This window comes from Aquarana catesbeiana, linkage group LG05 (assembly GCF_042186555.1).
Source record: "Aquarana catesbeiana isolate 2022-GZ linkage group LG05, ASM4218655v1, whole genome shotgun sequence".
In the NCBI taxonomy this organism is placed as follows: Eukaryota; Metazoa; Chordata; class Amphibia; order Anura; family Ranidae; genus Aquarana; species Aquarana catesbeiana.
Window position 1 is genome coordinate 583,736,030 of NC_133328.1, and position 24,867 is coordinate 583,760,896.

At 41.7% G+C, this 24,867-nt stretch overlaps 1 protein-coding gene across 49 annotated transcripts in view; it reads left to right on the top strand.

Moving 5' to 3' along the window:
- Positions 1 to 24,867, top strand: part of RIMS2 (regulating synaptic membrane exocytosis 2) — a 911,223-nt gene that overhangs the window by 650,154 nt on the left and 236,202 nt on the right. For 23 of the 49 annotated variants that reach the window (XM_073632100.1, XM_073632087.1, XM_073632103.1 and 20 more), the window contains 3 exons: positions 3,040 to 3,105; positions 12,693 to 12,755; positions 23,717 to 23,896. The exons of 10 other annotated variants lie outside the window; for them this stretch is intronic. In XM_073632100.1, coding sequence (XP_073488201.1) covers positions 3,040 to 3,105; positions 12,693 to 12,755; positions 23,717 to 23,896 — 309 coding nt within the window. The remainder of the gene's footprint in view (positions 1 to 3,039; positions 3,106 to 12,692; positions 12,756 to 23,716; positions 23,897 to 24,867) is intronic. 16 more of the 49 variants (XM_073632110.1, XM_073632102.1, XM_073632105.1 and 13 more) reach the window with 1 other exon arrangement.

A 24,867-nucleotide genomic window follows, 5' to 3' on the forward strand; every position in this document is an offset into this window, starting at 1 on the left:
AGCTTACATCCCCGCCCCCAACCTGTGACTGCACAGTGAAGGAACAGCAGCAGTTCACCCCTCTGTTCACATTACATTCCTCCTGTTATCATGTTCCTTTTTAGCACATGTGCAAGCAGAACACCTGATTGGCCCTAGTGCTGCCCCTTCCACTTTAAGTTCTTACAGGAGTTTTCTGCTTAGTCAAATTCCACGACTAGCCATATTTAAGAATACATTTTATCATTTGGTACTAAAAACATAACTGCATTAAAGTGGAGGCCCACCTCTGCAAAAATTAAAAGCCATCAGCTGCACATACTACAGCTGCTGACTTTTAATAATCGGACACTTACCTGTCCTGGAGTCCAGTGACGTAGGCACCGCAGCTGATGTTTCCATCAGCTGTTGGGTGCTGCCACCTCCATTGCTAGTAAGGGAACCCGGCAACCGGGAACTCTACTGCGCATGCGTGAGGCTCTGCTCCTCTCTTCTACTGGCCAGGGAAGGAGGAGGAGGAAGCCCGAGCGGTGATGCAAATATCCGTGGCTGAGGCTCCTGGAAGTGGGGACAGGATACCTGTGAAAGACAGGTATCCCCCCCCCCGGAAAGGTGCCAAATGTGGCACCGGAGGGGGAGGGAGTACAATGAGCGGAAGTTCCACTTTTGGGTGGAACTTTAAATGGTGTTTTTATATTTGCTTAGAGTTCAACTTTAACTCAAGGCTATCTCATGACAATCTAAGGATAGGACTACACAGGCAATTACATTTCTTTGATACTGAGAGATTTAAATGCTTGTTGGATGATCTTATTACCAACACATTGATCTCAGTGTACTGCACAAGGGGCGACTACTAACAAGTGTTCTCACTCTCAACTCTCTGTAGCAAAGAGATTTAATGTGTAACTAAAAACAAAACCTTTTTTTTTCATTTTGGATAGAGTAAGGGAGGGTTAAACCCCTATCATATTTTTTTTTTTTTTTTTGCCATCTGTGTCCCACTCAGGAGATTTCCTTTCTCTTCCTGTCCCAAAGCCAAATCCTTCCAAAGTAAGGGAATCCTAGGGTGTCACCAGGGTCACCAGAAATAGTGTCATCATTGGAAGATTTCTCCTCTATTAGTGTTCTGATGGCAACCCAAAATTTGGGATTTTCTTTTACTTCCACTTTCAATGATAATGGTAAACAGGATAAATAGAGAGGGTGACTCTCCCTGATGGGGTCCCAGACAACAATAAAAACTTACAGGAGTTTGGATCTCTCTCCACTCTAAAACTAAAATACAAGTTTTTCCTTTAGTTACACTTTAATCACCCATAAAGCCCCAGAACTACACAGGTGTTCTAGAAAAGTAAAAACTGCAGTCAGACTGCAGGAAGATAAATGTTTAAAGTGACCCTATGGTTGTAACAACCAAAAGAAACAAACATTTACAGTATATAGTATAATGGTCAACCCCATCTTTCCACATGCATAGTCAAATCTGTACCTCTGAATCTCAGACTGCTCTAGTATGCAAATATCCACTACTAGTGAACAGAAGCAGGCCACTAGTAGTGGATATTTGTATACTAGTTGCATATTAGTTTTCATGGTTGAGAGCCTGGTTCTGTCCACTGCCATTGCTGTGTCTCGGTATTGGTAAGTGAGGTTACTCATCATAGCAGAGGGTCAATATCAAGGAGGCATAAGAGGAGGTGAGGTTAGCCTGTTGACTAGGAAACCTGGCCGATATTTGTATTGTAGAGCAAAAAGGTGTTCACGCAACTTGAAGGTGATATTGTCAATGTGGCAGAAAGTGAGCGTAAATACAAAATTGTGAACTGCAGGTCCAGAGGAGATAATTTCCAATGTGCCAGTTTGTTGTACTCAATTTGAAGAGATTTCCACTCACTTGCTTTTGTTTGTCTTGACAAGAAGTGAAGAAAAATCTCTCTGATGGGGACATAGACAGTGTAAGAAACCTGACAGATATAATTCTTCCTCTGTCTATCCAAAACTAGTTAAGCTCTTAGCTAAAGAAGACACTATGCACCACTTTAAAAGGTGTTTAAGACAAAAGTAGAACATTGAAACCTGCCACAAACCTTGCCAGTTCCAGCTGAGTATAGGAAAAAATAACCAGAAAAATGCTTATCAAAATGTTTAATAGATCAAGAGATGCAGACAGCAAAAATGATGTGCGACTTTTCCTGTCAAATATGGCCCACCTCTTCCCAAGGCTTCAAAATGATCAACTAGGCCACCCATTACATTAAAGGACCAATGAAGGTGCTTAGGGGCTGGGCTCAACCTTTCCATTGGCTATATTATCTTTGGATCTACTGATGATTCAGCACGTTATCTCATGTTTTTCATTTTATGCTTAGTTAAACTTGCCTAGGTTTGTACCAGGTTTACTTTCAAATTCAAGGAATAATATATAAACTTTTAAGGTATTATTTAAATGTGGGTAGTATATGGTGATCGATAGTTCAAGGGGCTGTTTGAACAGTCTGTTCAATTCATATTGTATCAGCTAGATTGTAGTATTACACAAGTGATTACAACAGATTGTAACATGTGGTGCCAGTTTACCACAGAAAAATGGGCTGCAGGCTGTCAGTTATTGTGGTATCGGCCCATGGGTGGATAACTGCATAGAGTTGAGATCCTTAACAACAAATATCTGCAAAAGCTAAAGATCTAAGCCTATTATCCTTCATTTACTGCATTTAGCTAAGCTGGCCATAGGTGGAGAGATTTTCTTTGTTGCAGGAAAGAAAGTTGCTTGATTCCCTCATCAACACAATGAGTGTTGATTGGGAGAATCCCTCCTGCGGAGCTATTGTATTCACCGGGAGGGGGGAGCTGTCATGACCGGGAGAACACCAACCATTCCCTACTCTATCCAAAATTTTAAAAGTTTTCTTTTTAGATACCCTTTTAAAACAAAGTGTAGGAACTTTCATGTTAGGTTCACCTTGTTTATGTATAGTACCACAAAGCAAGTTCTTTAATTACACATTAAATATATGAACAGTTTTACATCCATTGTACTGTTTGTCATGTGTTTAGGAGGACTGGACAGGAGAAACGAGTGCCTAATGTAAATTGTGATGAATCTTCCCCATCTCCTGAAAGGTATAATTATTAGCATCCTATGTAGTATATGAGTAGATAGTTGTATTGTGTTACAGAATATTGGAGGTTGTACAGCCTTGGAAGGATTTAATTCGATTAAATTGTTACCTAACCATGACACCTGTTTTATTGTGGGTGTCGAGAAGGATCAGGTCTATAAAATGCATTGATCAGTGCATTATAGTATATGGAGCCATACAGTTTCATGGTGTCATCTAGATACCATTCCAGGAATCTGTCCCTTCCCATTCCAACTGCCTGTAAATGACCAGTAAATCATATGATTTACTTAAAGTGTTGTCAATACTAAAAGGGAACTTGAGGAAAATATCTTTGTGATAGAAGACTGATTGAAGCTCAAATATAATTACATAGTTGGTAAGGTTGAATAAAGTCCATCCGGTTCAACCTGTGTATAAAAAAATAAATAAATCATTTCCCACATTCCCGTATATTGTTTTCACTAAGATGCCCGTCCAAAGAGTCTATTAAAACTATCCATACTTCCTGCCGACCTGTGTCCTCCTCTGTGCCCCCCTTCGTACCCCCGCAGCACTGCCAGCTTCCCTCCTCTCCTCTCCCATTGGCTGCTACAGGGAACTGTTTTGATGGAGAGCGAAGGAAGGGGCCGGCAAATTACCTTTTTTGAATGAGCAGAGTCAGTGATTACTGACTCTGTCCATTCAAAACTGATGCTTCAGTTTATGAATGGAGAGGAGCCTCTGTCTCCTGTTCATTTATCTTCAGTGCAGCTGAGGCTGCAGAGAAAGGAACTGGGAATCTGTGTCCCCAGTCCCTTTTTTTGTCTCAGGGGAGATATCAGAGGTCTGTCTAGACCCTGATATCTCACCAAAGCCCCCCATGGCTAATAAAAAAAAGAATTGCAATAAATATTAAAACAATAAAATTGTAAAAAAAAAAATACAAAAATAAAATTGTAAAAATACTGACACTGCCCCTCCTGCCCATTGGGCATTGTGAAGAAAAAAAAAGAATTGTAAAAAAGTATAAAAAATAAAACACAAATTAAAAAATTACGACACTGTGCATTGCTCTGACACCCTCCACTGCCCTACTGACACCACCCACTGGCCCCCAAAAAAGCATTTTGAAAAAATGAAAAAAAAACAAATAAAATAATAAAAACCCTTGAACTACTGACAGTCCACTGCCCTACTGACACCATCCTGCACATACTACCCACCACTGTACACTCCGTACCACTCACCTGCATATACTACCCACTGCCATACACTCTGCACTCCTCTCCCTTGCACATACTAACCGCTACCATACACTCCATACTCCTCTCCTGCACATACGACCCACCACCATACACTCCGCACTCCTGACCTGCACATACTACCCACCGCCATATACTCCGCACTCCTCTCCTGCACATACTACACACCTCCATACACTGTGCACTCCTCTCTTGCACATACTACACACCTCCATACACTCTGCACTCCTCACCTGCAAATACTACCCACTGCAATACACTCTGCACTCCTCTCCCTTGCACATACTACCCGCTGCCATACACTCCATACTCCTCTCCTGCACATACTACCCACCACCGTACACTCCGCACTCCTCACCTACACATACTACCCACGCCATACTCCCCAAACTCCTCTTCTGTACATACTACTCACTGCCATGCACTTTGCACTGTACTTTCCCTATTTAACATTACCACATTCTGCACAATGTTAGTCACCCCAGACTCTATTTAACCACACCCCCTTTAAGCCAAACCCAATAATTTGTGCAATTTAAACCACACACACTTTTTGATGGATGCCTAGGGCCCACTTTTGATCTTGCACATAGGCCCACTGATTTCATGATACGCCCCTGATGTGAACATGTGCTTTCGCTAAACTGTTCCACAACATGTTTGCTCTACTACCCAGTAGCACTTGCAGACATTTGCTTCTAGCTGCAATGTGTGGGGGAAGGAGTCAGGGCAGCACCAAACCTCAAAATTTACAATCTGCAATCATCATTTTTTTATATTTTGTTTCACTCTACTGGATGCCTCTGGAGATTTGTAACTAAATTCAGCAAATGATTTACAGAAGGAAGTGTATTCAGGGAAGACTGAAGAGAGGAGTCCAAAAACTCACTGTAGTTCAAGAAATATAAAACCAACCCTTCTTTCTGCTGTTTGTTGGTCTGGACAGTTATAAAGAGCATGTAATTGTGAAGTAAACATCATGCTCCCCTACAGCACATTGTTGGATCAGGCTGTAATAAAATAATCACATGACACAAGGAGCAGGGCTTGCATAATAGGGCATTATTATTCAAGTGTGCTTAAGGTAGCATGATCATGACATACAGACCTGGTTAAAAAGTAAGATTTACTTATCAAAACCATGGTAAGCTGCTTCCATGCTCATTCTTATGATGCAGAAAAGAGGCATTCTGTTTTATACACTGATTTCGTTTCGAGCCTTGCATTGGTGGGTAAATAAAACAAGCCTTTAGCAGACTCTGTTCACAAAATCTCAATCTCTAGCAGTGGCGGCTGGTGAAGTTGTAAGATGGTGGGGCGCCAGAACCTGCAGTTCCTTTTTGACCTTTCCCACTTCTCATAAGACCCCTTAATATATGCTAAACTGAGACATCCCCAGTAATATAATAGGGGGTCTCTCGGTATATCCCATAATAGGGGGTCTCTCAGTGTATATCATATATAGGGGGTCTCTCAGTCTCATAGCCCATATTAAGGGGTCTCTCGGTACTAGTATACAGACATTCCAAGTCTCCCGCGAGGTGCGAGAGCCTCCCGCATTTCGAGAACGGCTCCCAGACACCCGCAAGTGCAGCCCAATATCCCGGCTGCGGAGCTGATCCTGCATGGTTCCCTGGTTCACAGTCAGGGATGATCGGTGCAGCAGGAGGGACAGCTGTGAACACCGATCTCCCTGTATAGCTGACATCCGCTTCTCCTTCTCTCCCTCTGGCGGCTGTCGACTAAAAAGCTATACAGGGAGATCGGTGATCACAGCTGTCCCTGCTGCTTCACTGATCATTCCTGACTGTTCCCTGTATCCTTCACCTCCGGCCCCCCTCCGTATCCTTCTACCCCCCTGTTCTTCTCCCCCCGTTCTTCTACGGCTCCACCACCCCCTCTGTTCTTCTCCAGCTCCCTGTCCTCCTCCTCTGCCCTCCCTCGTCCCCCACAGCTGGCTTCCCTCCCCTCCTCTCCCACTGGCTGTGTGGATCTGTTAGGATGGAGAGCGGAGGAAGGGACCGGTCACTGGCCCCTTCCTTTTCTGAATTGGACACAGTGAGCGAGATCGCTCCTGTGTCCTGTGAAAACTGAGCAGAGTAACCTGTGTGTTACTCTGCTCAGTTTATGAATGGACAGGAGCCGCTGTCTCCTGTCCATTCATGCTGAGAAAGGGACTGGGGAATCTCTGTCCTCAGCCTCTTTCTCTGTCTCAAAGGGGAGATGTCAGGGTTCTGTTTAGACCCCTGATATCTTACCAAAGCCCCCACCCCCTCCAACAGGATTGATTTAAAAAAAATATAAAAAAATGAAATTGTAAACAAAAATGATAAAAAAAGAATTTATTAAAAAATTTAATGAAATTAAAAAACTACTGACACCAACCCCTGCCCTACCAACACTGTCCACTTCCCTAACCCCTCCCCCCAAAAAGCATAAAAAGACAATGTCTAAAAATAAAAACTACTGACACCATCACTGCCACATACTCCCCACCCCTTCCCCAAAAGAACTGTGAAAAAAATATTATACAAATAATTAAAGAAAATAATAAACAAAATTGTAAAAAATAATAGAGAAAATAATAAAAACAAAAAAATACTGACACACTGCTCTACTGACACTGTCCACTACCTCCACCCCCAATCATTGTGAAAAATAAATAAAATAAAAACAATTGTAAAAAATAATTAAAAAAATAAAATTGTATAAAAAATAATAATAAAAATAAAGAACTACTGTCACCATCTACTGCCCTACTGACACCATCCTGCACATACTACTCACCGCTGTACACTCCACACTCCTCACATGCACATTATACCCACCTACATACACTCCGCACTCCTCTCCTGCACATACTACCCACCGCCATACACTCCGCACTGTACATTCCCTATTTAACATTACTACATTCTGCACTATGTAAGTAATCTCAGACTCTTTAAAACCACACCCCACTTAAGCCACACATAATATGCAGCATGGTTTAAGCCACGCTCACCTCCCTGAACTGAGTTTGCCACCTCCCTGAAATGAGTTTTTGCAGGTTGGGATGTCTGAGTATAGTGAGACACTCCCTATTATGGGATATACTGACTGAGAGTGAGAGAGACCCCCCCCCCCATATGGGATATATACTGAGAGACCCCTATTATGGAATATACTGAGAGAACCGCTATAATAAAATAGGGGGTCTCTCAGTATATCCATAATAGGGTGCCTTAGTATATATCCATTAATAGGGGCTCTCTCACTCTCAATCAGTACATCCCATATTAAGGTGTCTCTCAGACTCAATATATATCCCATAATAGGGGGTTAGGGATATGACAAAGAAAAAGTGACTGATCAGCACAAAAGCATGTCCTAATCTAAAGTTCTAATCTACAAACATGGAGCACCATGCACCAGCTCTGGATTTATGAGGTGGTCCTTCTTTAAACTCTACCTCCAGTAGGTAATAAGAGAACCCAACACAACAAATGCAGGGAAGTAAAGGGTTAACCTCACAACGGTACACAATATAATGAGCAAATATTGTTAGTCCGCCCACTAGTAACCAACAACATGGCCGCCTCCAAAGCAGTGACAACTTTTTCCTCCTTAGCCGCTGCTCTGTCAAAACAACCGACTCGTCTTGTACTGTACTGTGTCAAAACGGCCAGGTCGTCATTTACTGATGCTGGAGAGTAACTGGAAGTGACGTGGTTGGAGATTTCGACAAGTTGGCTATTTTGACAGAACACCGGACAGACAGTATAACTCATTCGGCAACTGGAGACAAGTTCAACAAACAGTTTATAAAGATAGCAGTGCTCCGGCAACCTGTGTGACAGGGGGAGATCGGTGTCAGCCCAGGAATAAATAAGGCTGATATAAAGACACACAGTTCACCAGTTCATGCGTTGGTCAGATTAACTCCCAAGTCCAGCTGGTAATCCTGATCAAAGGAAACTCATCTTCTATTACTATAGACGTTGCAGCTCTCTTTAAGCCCAGGTTCACACGGAGCTGCGGGAATAAAGCCGTGCGAGTTCTGCTGAACTCACACAATTTCACTCCCGCATGTCAGTTCCGATTTTGGCCGCGATTTCAGAGACATCTGTGCAGGGTTCTGCACAGATGTCAATGTAAATCACAGCCCGAAATCACAAAATGTAGTACAGAAACTACTTTCTGAATTCAGTGCGGCGCCGCAAATGCAGCGTCGCACGGATTAGGACGGTGCCATTGCAGGCAATTGCCGCTTGTCATTATTTATTGTCATGTTTTTTTCTTATCTGAATACCTAAAGCCCTAAATTAAAGTACTAATCTCCAGTTCCTCGTTTAAGCCATCGGGAGACATCGTATTCAAAGTAAAAATCCAAAATGTCTCCCGCATGCACAAACGAGAGAACCTTTCTCCCTCTGGGAGTGACATGGGTATGGTCTCAATACCAAAAAGTTCCAAACCCTCTGTACTAGTACCATGTACTCGACAAAAATGCAGAGGGACACTATGCTTATCTTTTTCCTGTTCAATGAATCACCAATGTTCTCCGAACCTAGTACACATGGTTCGCACTGTCCTACCCACATAAAAGTGACAACATGGGCACCTCAAACCATATATCACAAACTGGGTACTACAGCAAATAAATTGTTTTATGTCGAAGACCCGTCCATCTTTCCTCACAAAGGACTTTTTCCCATGGCACATACATTTATTTACAAGCCTTACACCTACTAAGTTTTTCTATAGGACCCCATCAATGTTAAGAAACATGGGAATATCTTTGATCTTTTTATGTTATTATTATTATACAGGATTTATATAGCGCCAACAGTTTACGCAGCACTTTACAACATTAGGGAGGACATTACAAGTACAATACAATTCAATACAGGAGGAATCGTTTTTAATGCTACTGGGTACAATCATGCTTTTGTTGTTATTCACTCGCCTAAACACCACTTCGGGCCTTTCTGGCAATACCCGACTAAGGGCAGAATTTTGTCCCAGAATGGCCCAGTGTCTCTGAATTGCCTTCTTAATGGCCCAATGTTGGTCATTAAACTTGGTAATGAACAACATATCATGGGACCCTCCAGTAGTTGTTTCAGACTTCCCTTTCTTTTCCAGCTCATCCCTGTACCGATCTATGGCTTTCTGAATGTGATCTCTCTGATATGCTTTTTCCAGAAATTTTTGGGTTAGCACCTCTGCCTGAGACAGGTACTCTGCGATGTCTGTACAGTTCCTCCGTAACTGGAAGAACTGGCTATAGGGTATGTTGTCCTTCCATTTAGGGAGATGGCAGCTCCCATGATGTAAGTAGGAGTTACCCGCCGTCTACTTAAAATGGTTTCTAGAGATTATCCGGCCCTCCTGATCCTACGACAACTCCACATCTAGGATTACAAGTGAATGTGTATCCACTACATGGGTAAATTTAATCCCATATGTGTTGGAATTACAGTGGGAAACAAACCTAGCAACTGTCTTGAGGGGGGCGTCCCAAATAATGAGCGCGTTGTCAATATAGCGTCCGTAATATACTAGATGCCGAGCAAAGGGGTTCTTGGACCAGATGTTTTGTTTCTCCCAGAACCCTATAAACAGATTGGCATAGCATGGTGCAAAGTGAGCACCCATAGCTGTGCCAGATATCTGTCTAAAGAATGATCCATTGAACTGAAAATAGTTCCTCTCTAGGGTGAAACGGGTGCAAGAACAAATGAATTCATATTGGGACAGATGCATGTACTCTGCCACTGACAAAAAGTGTTCTGCAGCACGTAAACCCCCCGCGTGGGGGATAGAGGTATACAGGGAGCATACATCTAAAGAAAGCCACAGGTATCCACGTTCCCACCTGTATTGTTGTAAGGTGTCCAAAACATGAGACGAGTCCCTAATGTAGGCTGGCAGGGTAGTCACCAATGGTTGGAGAAAAATGTCCACATATTGGGACAGTCTACTGGTGACTCCATCCGTACTGGCCACAATGGGTCTCCCAGGTGGGCAAACGGGATCCTTGTGGACTTTCAGGATGTGGTAAAAGTATGGTGTTTTGAAGTAATTATAACCTTTTTACTAAAAGCCTCATTAACCAAATCATATAGTTCTACCTTGTACAGAGGGAGGAAGTCCTCATTGAGTCTTTCATAGGTGGTACTGTCAGACAAGAGCCTTTCGACCTTTTTATTTTGGACCACTATACTCCCCCCTTTGTCAGCCACCCGGATCTCCGCCTCATGATTATTTTTAAAGGTATTCAAGATGGGATGAATGGGAGGTGATGTAACTCCCAATAAATAGCCGTACAGGGGAGATATGGGCGTGACTTTATAATGGAGGCCACGCCTCCGAAACGCGTCGTCATAGCAACCCTGCAGGCTGACATTCCGCTCTCTGACTCTCGGTCTCCATCGGCTCTCTCTTCCACCCTGCAGCAGGTGCATTATAGCGCAACGCCGGCTGGTCTGCGCGCATGCGAGATCCACAGTGCACACTGGAGGTGATGTCGGGAGGCTTGTGAGCTGCCATCCGGCATGTGGGAGGTTGTATGTTCTTCGGTCATCGGTACATCTTACAGGGGCCATCCAGGAGATGAGGTCATGAGCCCTACATGCCTTATTTGTACTTTCTAAATGTGAGTGCAATTTTTGGAAAACTTTTTCTTAATTGTTTATTAAACAGTATTATACTAGGGTGGCCGTGCGCTCTTTTCCTCTCTTTGTTTGTATAAATAAGGCTGAGCCTAGTATGCAGTGAGCTCTGTTATCATGTGAGGTGATTTAATCCCCTTATTCCCTCTATTTGTTTGTGTTGAAGAAGAACGAGAGAGGGAGCTGCTCCAACTCGAAGTGTGCCCCTGCATCTACACAGGGCCACTCCGACCCATGCTTTGTACCCAGCTGAGCTCCTCCTCTGCATTCATTCACCACCTCCCCCTTCCTGGAACTTGAAGGATCTCTTTCCCCTGATCTGAACTAATACAAGCTGTGCTCTTCTCTCCTCCATCTACCGATCGCTCGTCCTCCACTCTGTAGAAGAAGACGGGCCTCCGGGGTCCCTGGTGGACACATTGGGAAGGGAAACTCCATAGGAGAGACCATGTGACTTTAAGTCTGACTACCAGAGGGGGGGGACTTGGCTGGCAGCAGGTCAGGCCACTGAGCTTAGCAGTGCAACTGCAGGGGAAGATCTTCTACGCTCCCTGGTGCAGGGAGGGACCATTAGGGAGCTCAATAGGCGGGCAAGGTCAGTATTTTGGCCTGTCCTAATGAGCTCCTATTATCACAATAGGAGACTGGCAAGCAGCCAGTAAGCTTGGAGAACTGTTTACTCAGTGTTCTAAATACAACTTGTAAATTATTTTTTATACCGACATCCTGTTGCTAGGCAGATTAGGAAAAAAAAAGTCTAATCATGATTAGACTTTTTTTTTCTTCTAATCTACCTAGCAACAGCAGCAGAGAGAGAGAGAGAGAGAAAAACTCAACAGAAAAAATTGTTACATAGTTTATTTTTATTTGTTTATTTTTTTCCTGCAACAAAACTGGTGAGGCGCTACTCCAGGACTCATTACCAGCATTGTCTGTAGATTCCCTGCAGCTGATATTTTTCCCATTGCTGACTTACCATGCCTTGTTCTGCATCCTGTCTCTGTGTACAGGCACCCATCTTTGTAGAGGCATGGCTTTGCTTCCTCATGTCACACCTGACTCTCTGTTAACTGGTGATCTGTTGACAGTTGGGGGAATATTCAAGAAGCAGCAGAGAAGGTGGAGGATACAAAGATTCACAAAATGAGTGAAGCAGAAGCAGGGGGATCCCTGCACTGCAGGTCCTCAGGTATACCTTTCTCTCCAGCAAGGAGAACAATGAGCAATAGAGCAGAGATATCACCAAATCTCACTCCATATGTCCTGGGAATAACAGTCAGTGGTATAATTGCCTAGGCAGAGGAAGTGCACTGCTATTTGCCAGGAAGAATTCTTACTTTTTGCATTCAGGCCCACTTTAATGCCAGGTAAATGTATGTAATTACTAGCCATGTATTTACTCATTTGTTGGCAAGTGTGAGTGCATACGTGTGTTTGTGTGTGATTTGGCTTTTTCCTGATTTATATGTGTGAGGATCATACAATGTATTTTAATGACACAAAGTATTTACATAAATAGGAGTCATTATTTGATATGTGTTACATATTCAAGGTAGGTCATTACTTATTAAAACTATTCAAAGTGTCTAACTTGATTGATCCTCACATATAACTGTATAGAAGTGGTTAATTTCTGGTTGATATTTTGTTTTGTAACTTTTCTTTTTCGTTTTGGCTGCGTTGTAAAGGTTATACAATGGTGCAAGTGCATGGGCAGATCATGTAGTCAATGGTACAGCAGAGCCCCCAGGGTAAGTACAGTGTAGAGTAATCAAAGTCAGTAGCATTAGATACACATTGCAGTGTCTTAGTTTCAAATATGCAATATGTACTTTAGTATAAGAATATATTATGTAACATCCAATAGCTCAGGACCTCATGAGCGAATGCATTTAAAGAAAGAGCTGTAGCTACATATGTTCTTCATTGTATGTTTATGGCATTTTATGGGAGATGTAACCAGTTAGGGCTCTTCAATTTGGTTGTGCAGTGGGGAATATGACTATATGGAATACAACCCAACTGGTGTTGTGGCACCTGGGAGCCACAGCTGCATTGTATTATAGCCCATTGACATTTATTGCAAAATATGCACATGCAAAAAAAAGTGCCAGCGGTTATGTGCATATTACTGCACAAGGTATATTCTGCAATACATGTCAATGGTCTAAACTGCACTGCAAATGTGGCTCCCAGGCGGATTTTATTCTATGACCGCACGCCCCAATATACAGCTGTGTGCAAAAAGCCCTTACAGTATCAGCCAAAACAGTTCTTTCTTTTATATAATAACACATCTAAAACTGTTTATATCATTTTAATAATTACACTGCCCAAATATGTAAACTTAGGCTACAGTACAATCTAGACCAGGGTTAGGCAACCCCCGACACGGGTGCCGCAAGCGGCACGCAAAGCCTCTTTTACCGGCACTCGACTCCCTTCCCAGCAGCACAGGGAAGTGTCAGTGAGACACTAATGCATTCCAATCTCAGAATTACCTATGCCGCACCTGCACTGAGGGGGAGGCACTGCACCCCCACACATTGTAAAAGAGGGGAAACATTGTTTGGTTCTCTAACCTTGCTGTAGCTGCGATCCTCAGCTTTTGTGATGGGTAAGAGGTTGGGTGTAGTTCTGGTGGGGGGGGGGGGTCCCTGTTTTGAGGAGGAGGAGGACTGTCATTGGCCACTACTAAAGCCTATAACGGTCAGAAATAAAACAATTTACGTCAAAATCAACATTCAAGCCTGCTGGTACTAAAACTTTTGTCTCATGTATCCAATGAGATTCCCTGTGGCTGAGTTGACGTATGAAGTTGCCTCCTCTCCAATGCTTTGTGACTCTTTCAGTGCCCCAGAATTTCAAACCCCTAGGGTTCTGGTTATGAACCAATTTGAAATGCCTGGATACATTGTGTGTTTTTAGTCCTTTCTTGATGTTGTTTACGTGCTCCCCTAATCTGACATGAAGAGGTCTAGAGACCCTACCAATATATTGCAGGCCACACTCACAATCGAGCATGTAAATAACACCAATAGTCGCACAAGTAATTAGTTGTTGAATCTTGTATTTTTTATTTGTCGCTGAAGCCTGAAAACCTTTCCGCTTCTTAATGTTACACTTTGAATGTTTACAGGCGGTACACCGCCCCGCAGGCATAAAATCCAGAAAGGATAGAAAATAACCAGCTATCCGATTGAACCTGTGGGTCAATGACTCCTGGGGACAGACAGCCCCGTAAGGAAGGAGCTTTTTTGTATATGAATGATGGTCGCTGCGGTAATAGAGGGCCTATTACCTTATCCTGTTTCAAAATGGACCAGTTATTAAGTACTATCTTCTCAAACTTTTTATTCTGGACGTTGTAGTTTAATACCATCTTAAAATTTGAGACATCGGTACTGATTTCTTTAGTCTGATTAGAAACCAATATCTGTCTATCCATAATGCACACTCTCTCTATTTCACTGTCCAGGGTGGATTTCTTATACCCCTTTTGCTGGAATCTAGACGAGAGGACCTGAGATTGTAATACAAAGTCCTCCTCATGAGTGCAATTCCATCTGAGCCTAATGAATTGACCCCCAGGGATGTTGCACAACCATGACCTATGGTGGCAACTTCCCAGGGGTATATAGGAATTCCGGTCAGTCGATTTGAAATTGCACAAGTGGAATTTGAGAGAGAGACCGATCTAGTCTGTATAGTTTTATCCAGACATTGAATAATAATACCAAAAATATACAGTTAACTTGGAATATAAGCACGGAACGTATGGTCTTTCTTGATCTTGAGATTTGTAAGGATGGTGATCACTTCCTCTTGTGCAATTATTTCAAACCGACTGACCAGAATTCCTATATACCCCTGGGGAGTTGCCACCATACGTCATGGTTGTGCGACATCCCCGGGGGATCAATTCATTAGGCTCAGACGGAATTGCACTTGCGAGGAGGACTTTGTATTACAATCTCAGGTCCTCTCGTCTAGATTCCAGCAAAAGTAGCATTAGCTGTGCCAAAAGTATAAAGACACTTTTTTATCTGCAGTACTCATTCATTGATGGTTTGTGAGTGATAATATCATGATCACTTAAGTGTTTCTGTTGCTAAATGTGTGGAAAGTGGGGGGGAGGGGAGGGTGATGAGAGCAAATATTGGATGGGATAACTTGAAACCTGGATTTTGCAGGATCTTTCAACCACTATTAAATGGGTGAAGAAGGGATTGAATTTTTGAAGGATCCCATTCAGTCGACTTGAATAGGAACAGCTGAAAGTGACAAAAATATAGCATGCAGGACATTTTGTTTCAGTAAATCTCAGGTTTTGTTTTGTTAATGCATATGGAGAACAATGGATTTTCTCATGACAGTGCAGGATGCAGCAACATGCAGGACCCTGTATCTGGGGTAAATGAGCGTTAAGAATGTACTCAGTCTGTTTTCTTCTCAAAGGTATTGACAGTATGATTTGAGACTCTAACATATTTAGATTTAGGGAGGAAATATCACAGATCATATAGTACACTAGTGACTAGATCCGAATGAAAGTGGATCATCAGGCAAAGAGCTAGTTACACAGTGGAATATTTATAATACTACCTCAAAACCGAATTTTCCCTTTTAGTGGAACTCCAGACAACATCTATATACACAGATTGAAAACATACAAAAGAGCTGCTTTACCTGCCAAAGGATGTGTATGTTTATCTATTTAGTCCTGAGAGTTACTTACCCAGGAGGATGCAGTCCATTTGAATGCAGCACACCTGATTGCCCCATCCTTACCCAATCTGGATGCTGTACAGAGAATTACAAGAGGCATTTATGTCAGCATTATTTTTTTTTCATCGATCTGTATGCAGGTGCATTGTTTTCTATGGGCCTAGGCACACAGCTGCATAAAGATGAGTAAACTTATGGCACATTCAGGTCTGTAAAATCAAAATAGAAAGTCTACGTCTGCGGTCCTGCATATGGACACATTTTATGCTGTAAACGTTTGTGCTAATGTATGTACTTTATAAGCCTTTCCAAGAATCAGCATGTACAGATCAACAATATGTAATTAGCTTGATTAGACACTATTAAGTTAACATATGGGCCCTGAATGGCAGGAGCTGCCAACATCAATGAGGGTATATTTGAAGTGTACACATGTAAACCTTAGCCTAAACATTACATGCATACAATGTATAGATAAGGTTTGACAAAGGATCCTACTACTAGCGAGATCCTGTGCAAAATTACACAGGGGGCCTCATTACATGCGACCTTAAATGAACTTGTGTGATTACATACTGTGTACAGTATGTGTATTCTGATCTCCTGCTCTCAACACCACCAATCCTAAATGGGACTAGTTCTTCTATGGGTTGGGAAAGGATGTTGTCTAGTGAGGAGGTAGTTGTTATTTTTTTATCATATAAAATAATTTTTCAAGATGGTAACTTTTCCAGTGTATTTTCCCATTTTTGTTCCCAAGTCTTTGTGTACCTTAACATTGTCTCTATTGTGAGAGGAGTGTGGTCAGCCCTGATTAAACCAGTCCAATGATCAAGCACAGTAATCATAACCTAAATTCATGACAGCATCTGCAGTGTAATATGTGATACACAGAGCTACTTGTAGCTTTGCTAATGTCTAGGAAGATGTTGCCTAATTACTGTATATTTTAAATATACTGATATATTACACCATCCCCTACTTTTGCCTTTGGTAGTGCACCTGTGTACCCACATACTGTACCTGCTTTAAAACAAGTCCTCACTGACCTCTGCAGCTGCGGGTACTGTAGAGCAGTTAATGCTTAAATTTCACAGACGAAGCACTAAGTTTGGCCTGGTTCACATTATTGTGGGGATGCAGGCCACGTTTGCGCGAGCACAGCAGCCCATGTATTTGAATAGGCTGCTGTGCCTGTGTTTCATGCAGGAAAAAGGTTCCTGCACCATTTTGAAAATGCAGTGGCCGGGAAATCACATAGTGCTTTTGCATCATGCTATTTCCCCGCAGTTCCCACGCCCCCAAACACGCTGCAATTTTGATGCGTGGGTGTGCCATTAAGAATAAATGTCAGCCCTGCGTGTTTTTAAACCACAGTGCCTGCAGCCACTTAAAATCCATACTCTGCCACTATGTGCACCTAATACACTTAATAAACTAAAAAGGGATTTACTAAGACTAAAGCAGTCAGAATATGGAGCAGCTTTATATGACAACCAGTCATCTTTTCCTTTCAATGCTTAAAGTGGTAGTAAACTGCATCCAAAAAAATAAAAATCAGGGCCCGGGTCATAATGTGCTAGTATGCATCGCAGACATACCTGAAAACGAAGCCCTCTAGCGGTGCGCCTTCACCGCTGAAGGAGCTTTCATCTTCACCCAGTTTTCTGTGCAGGTTCGCAGGCTTTGGGTATCTGATTGGCCGATCCGGCGATGATGTCACTCCTGCACGCATAAGAGTTGCTGTTTACGTCACGGCTCTGAAGTAATGGCACGGGTATGCTGTTCCTTCAGAGCGCATCCACCGGTGACGTCACCAGGCGCATGTAAAGTAGATAACTCCAAAACGGTGCACATTTAGGTGATATTTACAGTACCGATAGGCAAGCTTTATTATAGGCTTACCTATAGGTTAAAATCATACATGGGAGTTTACTCCCACTTTAAATTGAACTAAAGTCTCAGTTTCAAAAACTGTGAGCAGGCAGGCTCTTTATTGCAGAATTGAGATAGCTGCAGCCCAGCACCTAGAGGAAATTGGGTAGAAGATGTCAGCGCTGCTAAGGGACGTTCCAGGAGACGCAAGTGTTGTGGATTTTAGTTTTGCTTTAACTGAACAAGCTGGAACTTGTTTGGTTACTATGCACAGCTGCTCCAGAAGAAGTCTTTACATTTTGGAAAATTCCCCCCTTTGTCTTATGGGGAAAAAAAATGGAAATTGTCATTTAACAATGCTTTTTTTAAAAAGACTTTATGTCTTCATGATGATGATGTGGTTACCATATCTGTAAGAAATGCCTTCATTGCCTTTGCACTTGTCTGTATGTCGCTGTTCCCTAGCCAGTTTTCTCTATTGTTGGCATAATGCTTAGATACTGCTTTTTCCATATTGGTGAAGATTGTGATTACACTTTAGTTGTTAATTTAGTTTGTGATGATCTGTGCAGACATTACTCTTGTATCTGTAGGAACCAAAAACAGTTTCTTCTGTAACTCCTAATTACTAATCTAGAACTTTTAACATAAATGAAGCTTGACCTATGAAAAGTGGACCAAAATGGAGCTGTTCATGTTCAAGAATTTGGTTACCATAGGCAGTAAGTCCGCAGTTGCTTATATATTCATAAACTAGGTTTTCTCCGTTATATGATGGCTTCCAGAAATTATGAAAATTAGCCTGTTTTTCAAAATACAGACCAAGTTACATCTTAAACTAGTTTCCTTAGTCAACTGTAAAAATTGAGAATGTAGCGGGCATTAAAGGCTGTTTTAAGAAAACTGGAAGAAAGAAAATACAGCTGTATAATTTAACCACTGGCTTCTTTTTGCTGAGCTTATTTTCTCTCTAACAAGCCTCCTTTCACTTTTTTCCAGTTTTCATAACTTGGCTTTTTAAGCTGAGAATGGCATCTTTGTTTTTTTTAAATTGTATTTATGTGTGTTTTATTGTGTGGTTTTCTGATATGTTGTTTACTTGGTATGTTATACACATCAAAGGTAAGTAACAGTAATAATTGGTGTCAACCAGTATGTAACAGGTCAATATGAACCCAAGTTATGCCTTTATATACTGCCATTAAGCTCTGTCTTCTTACATTGCCTGATCTTTATACTTTAACCTTGCTTATTGGCAGCTTACTGGACCCAGGTGCAGGTTTCTCAGGATTGTGTGTGAAAACTATTGCAAGTTGTTCCTTGATAACTTAAAACTAACTTTATCAGATCTTGTTTCTGTTTTGAGATTGTCTATATCATCTGACTTTCCATTGTCCCTCAACAATGATGTCACAAATCAAGTGCAGCATAGAGGTGAATAACAAGGGATGACTTGCACTTGTTTCTGTATACATCATAGATGGAGGCCAAAAAAAACTATTCTGGTCTTCACCCATCAGAACTTGACAAGGTTTAGAGTTTGACAGTACTCACCGTCAGCTTCATAAACTCAAGGATGAAAGGCAGTCACTGCCAGGTGCACTCTCATACATGTTCCTCCTTCCACTGAGAGCGTGAAACCATAATATGCAGATCTTGGCCTCTGTAGTAAAAGTCATATGCTAGACTGGCCTTCCCACAACCTACAGCATCTTGTTGGCCACACTGTCCATTATATTGATGGACAAGTAGGGAGTTGCTGGAGGGAGTGTGCCAATTCTTTATGTGCCAAAGTCGAGATTTGCATATAAGAAGCACCATGGGTTTTGGGTTTCCAGCCGGCTTGGGAACTATGTGAAAGACACCTGTAGTTGTGCACACTTCTATCCTGACAGCAGTTTATGAAGTTGACGGTAAACACGGGTATACTTTAAGCTACACATATTTAAATTTTTTGTATTATAAATATTTTATTATCCAAAGAGAATGTATCGCTGTCTGTGACCTCTGAAAATATCAGCTTTTTTATATCACTATATATTACAGCAATACAATTTTAACTGATCCTAAAGCATGACTCTGCAATGATTTACAAACATGTTGACGTAGATGGAAAAAGCTCTTCATTTATACATTATAAAGCTATTAAAGTATAACGCTACCACCCCAGGCTAGTCTCCAGTCTTCCAGTCCTGTTGAATAGGCAACCATTCAGCTAATGTCAGTGGATTTTCTCTGAATGACATGGAAGCCAACCCATAAGCTGATCAGCCTCTTCTGTTGGTAATGATACATAAAATATATGTCAGGGCAAAATAAAAACACGACAAAAAAAACCTCAGCAATACATGTACATTGCCCCATGTGTTATCCTTAATGACCTTGCATTACAGAAAAATATCTGTTAATCTGTAGAAATGCACTCAGGTCTTCATTTCCTGTTGTGGCCTAACAACACTGTCAGGATACCATGTGCTGGTATTCTGCAGTTCTGATATGACCAGATATGTGGAAGCTTCACAAAGGAAACCAAAAGAAAACCCAAGTGAAAAAATACAATTGATTTTAAAGACAAAGAGAACGGGAATCAGGCAAAACAAAGTCAAAGTAACAGAAAGCAAGACAAGTTAGGATTGGGGGTCAGAACAGGTACAGTAGCAGGTTCAGTGAGTAACATGCAGAATTTACAGACACAGAGGTAATGTGTGACTCCTGAGGTGGGGCTAAATAGCCTTCCATCAGCCGCAGCCAGCATCATTGGGAAAAACCTGCTTGTGGACACACTGGAGCTACACTATTCAGGTACACAGACCAATGTGCCACTAGCAGGTGTTCTAGTTCTTGCCAAACACACTGCCTTTACTGAACTGAAATTGCAAGAAATGGTGTCAGCCCTGCCCAGTTGTCTTTTTCTGAACTAGAGAATCCCTTTCCTTAATTGCCAAAACATAGGGGGAGGTGTTTTATGTGTGAAGTGAGCTAGGCGAAGATAATTATAGAACTTCAGATAATGCATCTGTGAATGAATGACGTTTCTGTGTGGGTGGAGCCTCTGTTTTAGAAAAAGTGACAGTTGGTGTGGGGGAGAAGATCCCCTGCCCGCTGTCATAAGCAGGCAGGCTTTTTTTGGAGAAAAACATGCAATGGATTGGCTTGGGTAAAATTAACCTGCCCATACATGGATCGAATGGGATTTGAACCATCTATGGCCGGCTTAAGACAGGAAGTGCATTACTGATTAAATCAGCATGTGAAAATTAAGGGGAAAAAAACAACTAAAAAAAGAAAATGAATGCAGATACAATATTTATAGATTAGTAAGAAATATATCACATTTTTTGGTTTATATCCACTTTAGGTTAGTATCAAAGGGGCTAACCTTGGGGCAAAACATGTTAAATGTCATTTCCTTTCATTGTGCAGTCTTACAGCTGTATCGTTGCAGCTTTGCACTATAGTAATTGGAGCAAGATCTGCTTTAACGCACACCTTGCTTTCAATCTGTAAGACCCCTTTCACACTGAGGTGCTTTACAGACGCTACAGCACTAAAAATAGCGCCTGTAAAGAGCCGCTCCTGTCTCCCCTGTGTGATATCCGGAGGGTTTTCACACTGGAGCAATGCGCTTGCAGGACGGTAGAAAAAGTCCTGCAAGTAGCATCTTTGGATCGGTGTATACACCGCTCCTTCAACGCTCCTGCCCATTGAAGTGAATGGGCACTGCTGCAGAACTGCTGGCAAAGCTCCGCTGCAGCAAGCGGCCGAAAACCCCTGCAAAAACTATGCTAAACCGCTGACGGCCCCGGTGCCCCAGTGTGAAAGGGGTCTAAAAGAGGGATGAGTTTTGAGTATGTTGCTTTTGGAAGTGTAGGGAAAAATGCACATGGTGTGCTTAGCAAACAATAAGATGTAAATGTTTTTCTTTAAACCCTGTTCTTCAGAACTGTCAGAATCTGGATGTTTTTTTTTTTGTTAACTTTTATATAAAACGTCTATTCTCTCTTTATATACTGGTTTATAGGAGGAGAAAGAGATACAGGAGGGTAGTTAAACCATATAAGCCATATTATTACATCTTCATACTATATTTGGGCCTTTAAAGCACAACTAAAGGCAACAGTTTAGTTTTGAATAGAGTGGGTGTGGACTAGAGCTTCAGTCATGTCTTTATTGCAATCTGTGCTCCCATTACAGCAATTCACCATCTGTACTTGTTCGGTTTGCCGTTTGCGAACATTAAGGAAAATCACAAATTTTGGGTTGTCACCCAAACAGTAAAAGAGGAGAAACCTTTCAATGGGGACACTAGTTCTGGTGACACCGGTGTCAACTCGGGATTTCCTTACTTCCTGTTTTGGCTATGGGAATTCTCCCCACTGGGACTTAGATGGCAAAAAAGAAACTGACAGTGGTTATAACCCTCCCTAACTCTATCCAAAAAAAAAAAAGTTTTGACTTTTATTCTACTTTCAGGACAGGTCACTAAAAAATACTATTTTTAATGTGCAACTACCTGCTCACCATGGTTTATACAGTTTATTTTTATTTAGGATATTTTACAATTTGTCATGTGTAGCTCTTTGGAGGAGTAAAGAGCTGTATTTAAGCCCTTAGAAGTAAGTTAATAGCGTCCTAGGGCCCAAGTGCACAGTTTGGAATAACTGCTTATAATTTTGTTTGCTTATTTAAAGGAGTTGTAAAGACAGAGGGTTTTTTTATCTTGATTCATAAAGATAAAAAGCCTTCTGTGTGCAACAGCCCCCCTAATAATTACTTGAGCCCCATCTCTGTCCAGCAATGTCCACGAGTGTCTCAGCAGTCCGGGACTCTCTCTCCTGATTGGCTGAGACACAGCAGTGGTGCCATTAGCTCCCACTACTGTCAGTCAAACTCAGCCAATCAGGAGAGAGAGGGCAAATGGCAGCTCCATGTCTGAATGGATACATGGAGCTGCAACTCGGCTTGGGTGCCCCCATAGCAAGCTGCTTGCTGCGGGGGCACTTACCAGGAGGGAGGGGCCAGGAGCTCCAGCCATGGACCCGAGAAGAGGAGGATCAGGGCTGCTCTGTACAAAACCACTGCAACAGAGGAGTAAGTATGACATGTTTGTTATTTTAAACAAGCAGAGCAGCCAGTTGGTGCAAAGAGCAGCCCAAAAACACATGGGCCTACCAATCCTTGTAGCCAGTGTTAGAATTGCTAGGTTGTCAGTCTAGGCTTCTAAACATAATTTCAAAGTTTTCCCACCACTAGGTCAGTATTAACTATTGATATCAAGTGCATAATTGAATAATAACTTTTCTCCAAGGAAATTCCTCTCCATATGGTTTGTTTTCCTCTTGTAAAAGCGATACATTCTCTTTATTTTATGCCTATTTCAGATAAGAAGAAGCAACCCAATTGTTAGAGTGAGATAAATGTCTATAACCTGCACTGCTTGTTTTGTTATATAAAATGCATTGTTAAGCACACAGAAAGCAATGTTATCTCCAATGCAACAAAGGAATGTATTGTCGGTTTGTTTAATGATCACAGGTCAAGGAGTGCTTAAATTATCCATTTCCTAACCTGTTGATCTTTGTCGCTGACAACTTTTCACTGTAGCGAGAAACTATTTTAATAACTTGGCTACGTTTTTTGTATCAAAGACAACTTCACCAATTGCAGATTCTTAAATGTCAACATTTTTGAGTAATTATCTTTGAGGCTTATTCTATGTCACAGGATTGACCTTGTAAATGCTGGAGGGAGTATATCTCTCTCAGTAAAAGCTTGGGCCTTGTGGACAGGAAAATAGAATTCAAAGTTTGGACATCAGGGATCATGACCTCCAATAAGATGTAAAATAAAGATGGGTTTTTGAAACCAGTAGACACCCTAATCATTTTCTCTGAATCACAAAAAAATGTTTGAATTGTTGTATTGGGCAAAAAAATGTTGCTTCTGTGCTTTGCATTACTTTTTTGACAGTGAATTAACAGTGTTAGGTCAAGTGGATTTATACTATATATATATATATATATATATATATATATATATATATATATACATATCTACTACCTACAAATAAAGAAAGGTCAACTGAGTGGCTTTCTGACTAACATTTCAGGAATTGCGAACCGGCAGATAGACACCCATATCAAAGATCCAGGTCCACAGAGCAACGGCCTGTACTTGAGCGGACCAACTGCCGCTCCCGATCCACTGAGCGCCCTGACTCAAACCTCATGAGGTCGATGCCTTCATTAATGACGGGAAGATCTGCCCCTCCTTCACCTGCCTTATCGAGGTGAAAAATCGAACAATGGCTCCACCTGAATCCTCTTTTACTCCCTCCCCCCCACCCCCCCACAGAACCACCATTTTATTTTCCCAGTAGCTCTCCAATCTCTTTTTGTCATTCTTGGCTGATCACGTTTTTAACAGTAAATACTAACGTTTCGACTGCTGACACACTACTTATATTCTCTGCTGGATATAATGGTGTGGGTGCCATTGTACGTTGTTTACTAACCGTATTTAACTGCATTTGTTTTGTGGGTTTTCTCATTGTTCAGGAAGCCTGGTTTAAACTCATAGTGCACACTCCATAACAACCATGTCTTCTCTTGCAGAGTGAGAACTTTTGTTTGTCTTCATCCGACATTGCTTAACCAATGAACTTCACATCATCATATGATTTGTTAATTATGTTCAAAATAGAGGTTTTCTTCTACATGTAGAAGTTAATAAGTTCAGAAAGGCGTATCTTGTACAAATAAAAAGCATTTGGTACAGCATTGGGAACAGGACTTGCTGCATACTTGCCAACATTCTTGATCAATTATTGGAGCAAAATAGGGCCCCTCCCTGATCTTTCTAAGCCCCACCCAGGATCAGTTTTTAAGGCAAAATAGGCCCAGTCTTGACCTATCAAATCTCCAAACTGGATCCATTCTTAGGGCAAGATAGCCCCACCCTGTTCTATTTAAGCCCCTCTCAGAACAACTCCCCCTCTCTTTATATTATGATGAAGCCTTTTCCCCCTGGACTGTTTGCAATTATGCCTGTAGCTTATGGTTTTGGAATTCAAGCCTGTACAAGATGTTTTTTCTTACTTTTAAATTAGATGGAAGATATATTTTCAGCACTTATTAACCTATTATAAATCACTAGATATTTTCGGAGAACACCTGTAGGCATTTTCCCTAAATCCTAAAAATGTTAGGGTTTTTTTTTTAATGCTACCTTTACTTTTCAGTTGACAAATGCTATCAAATG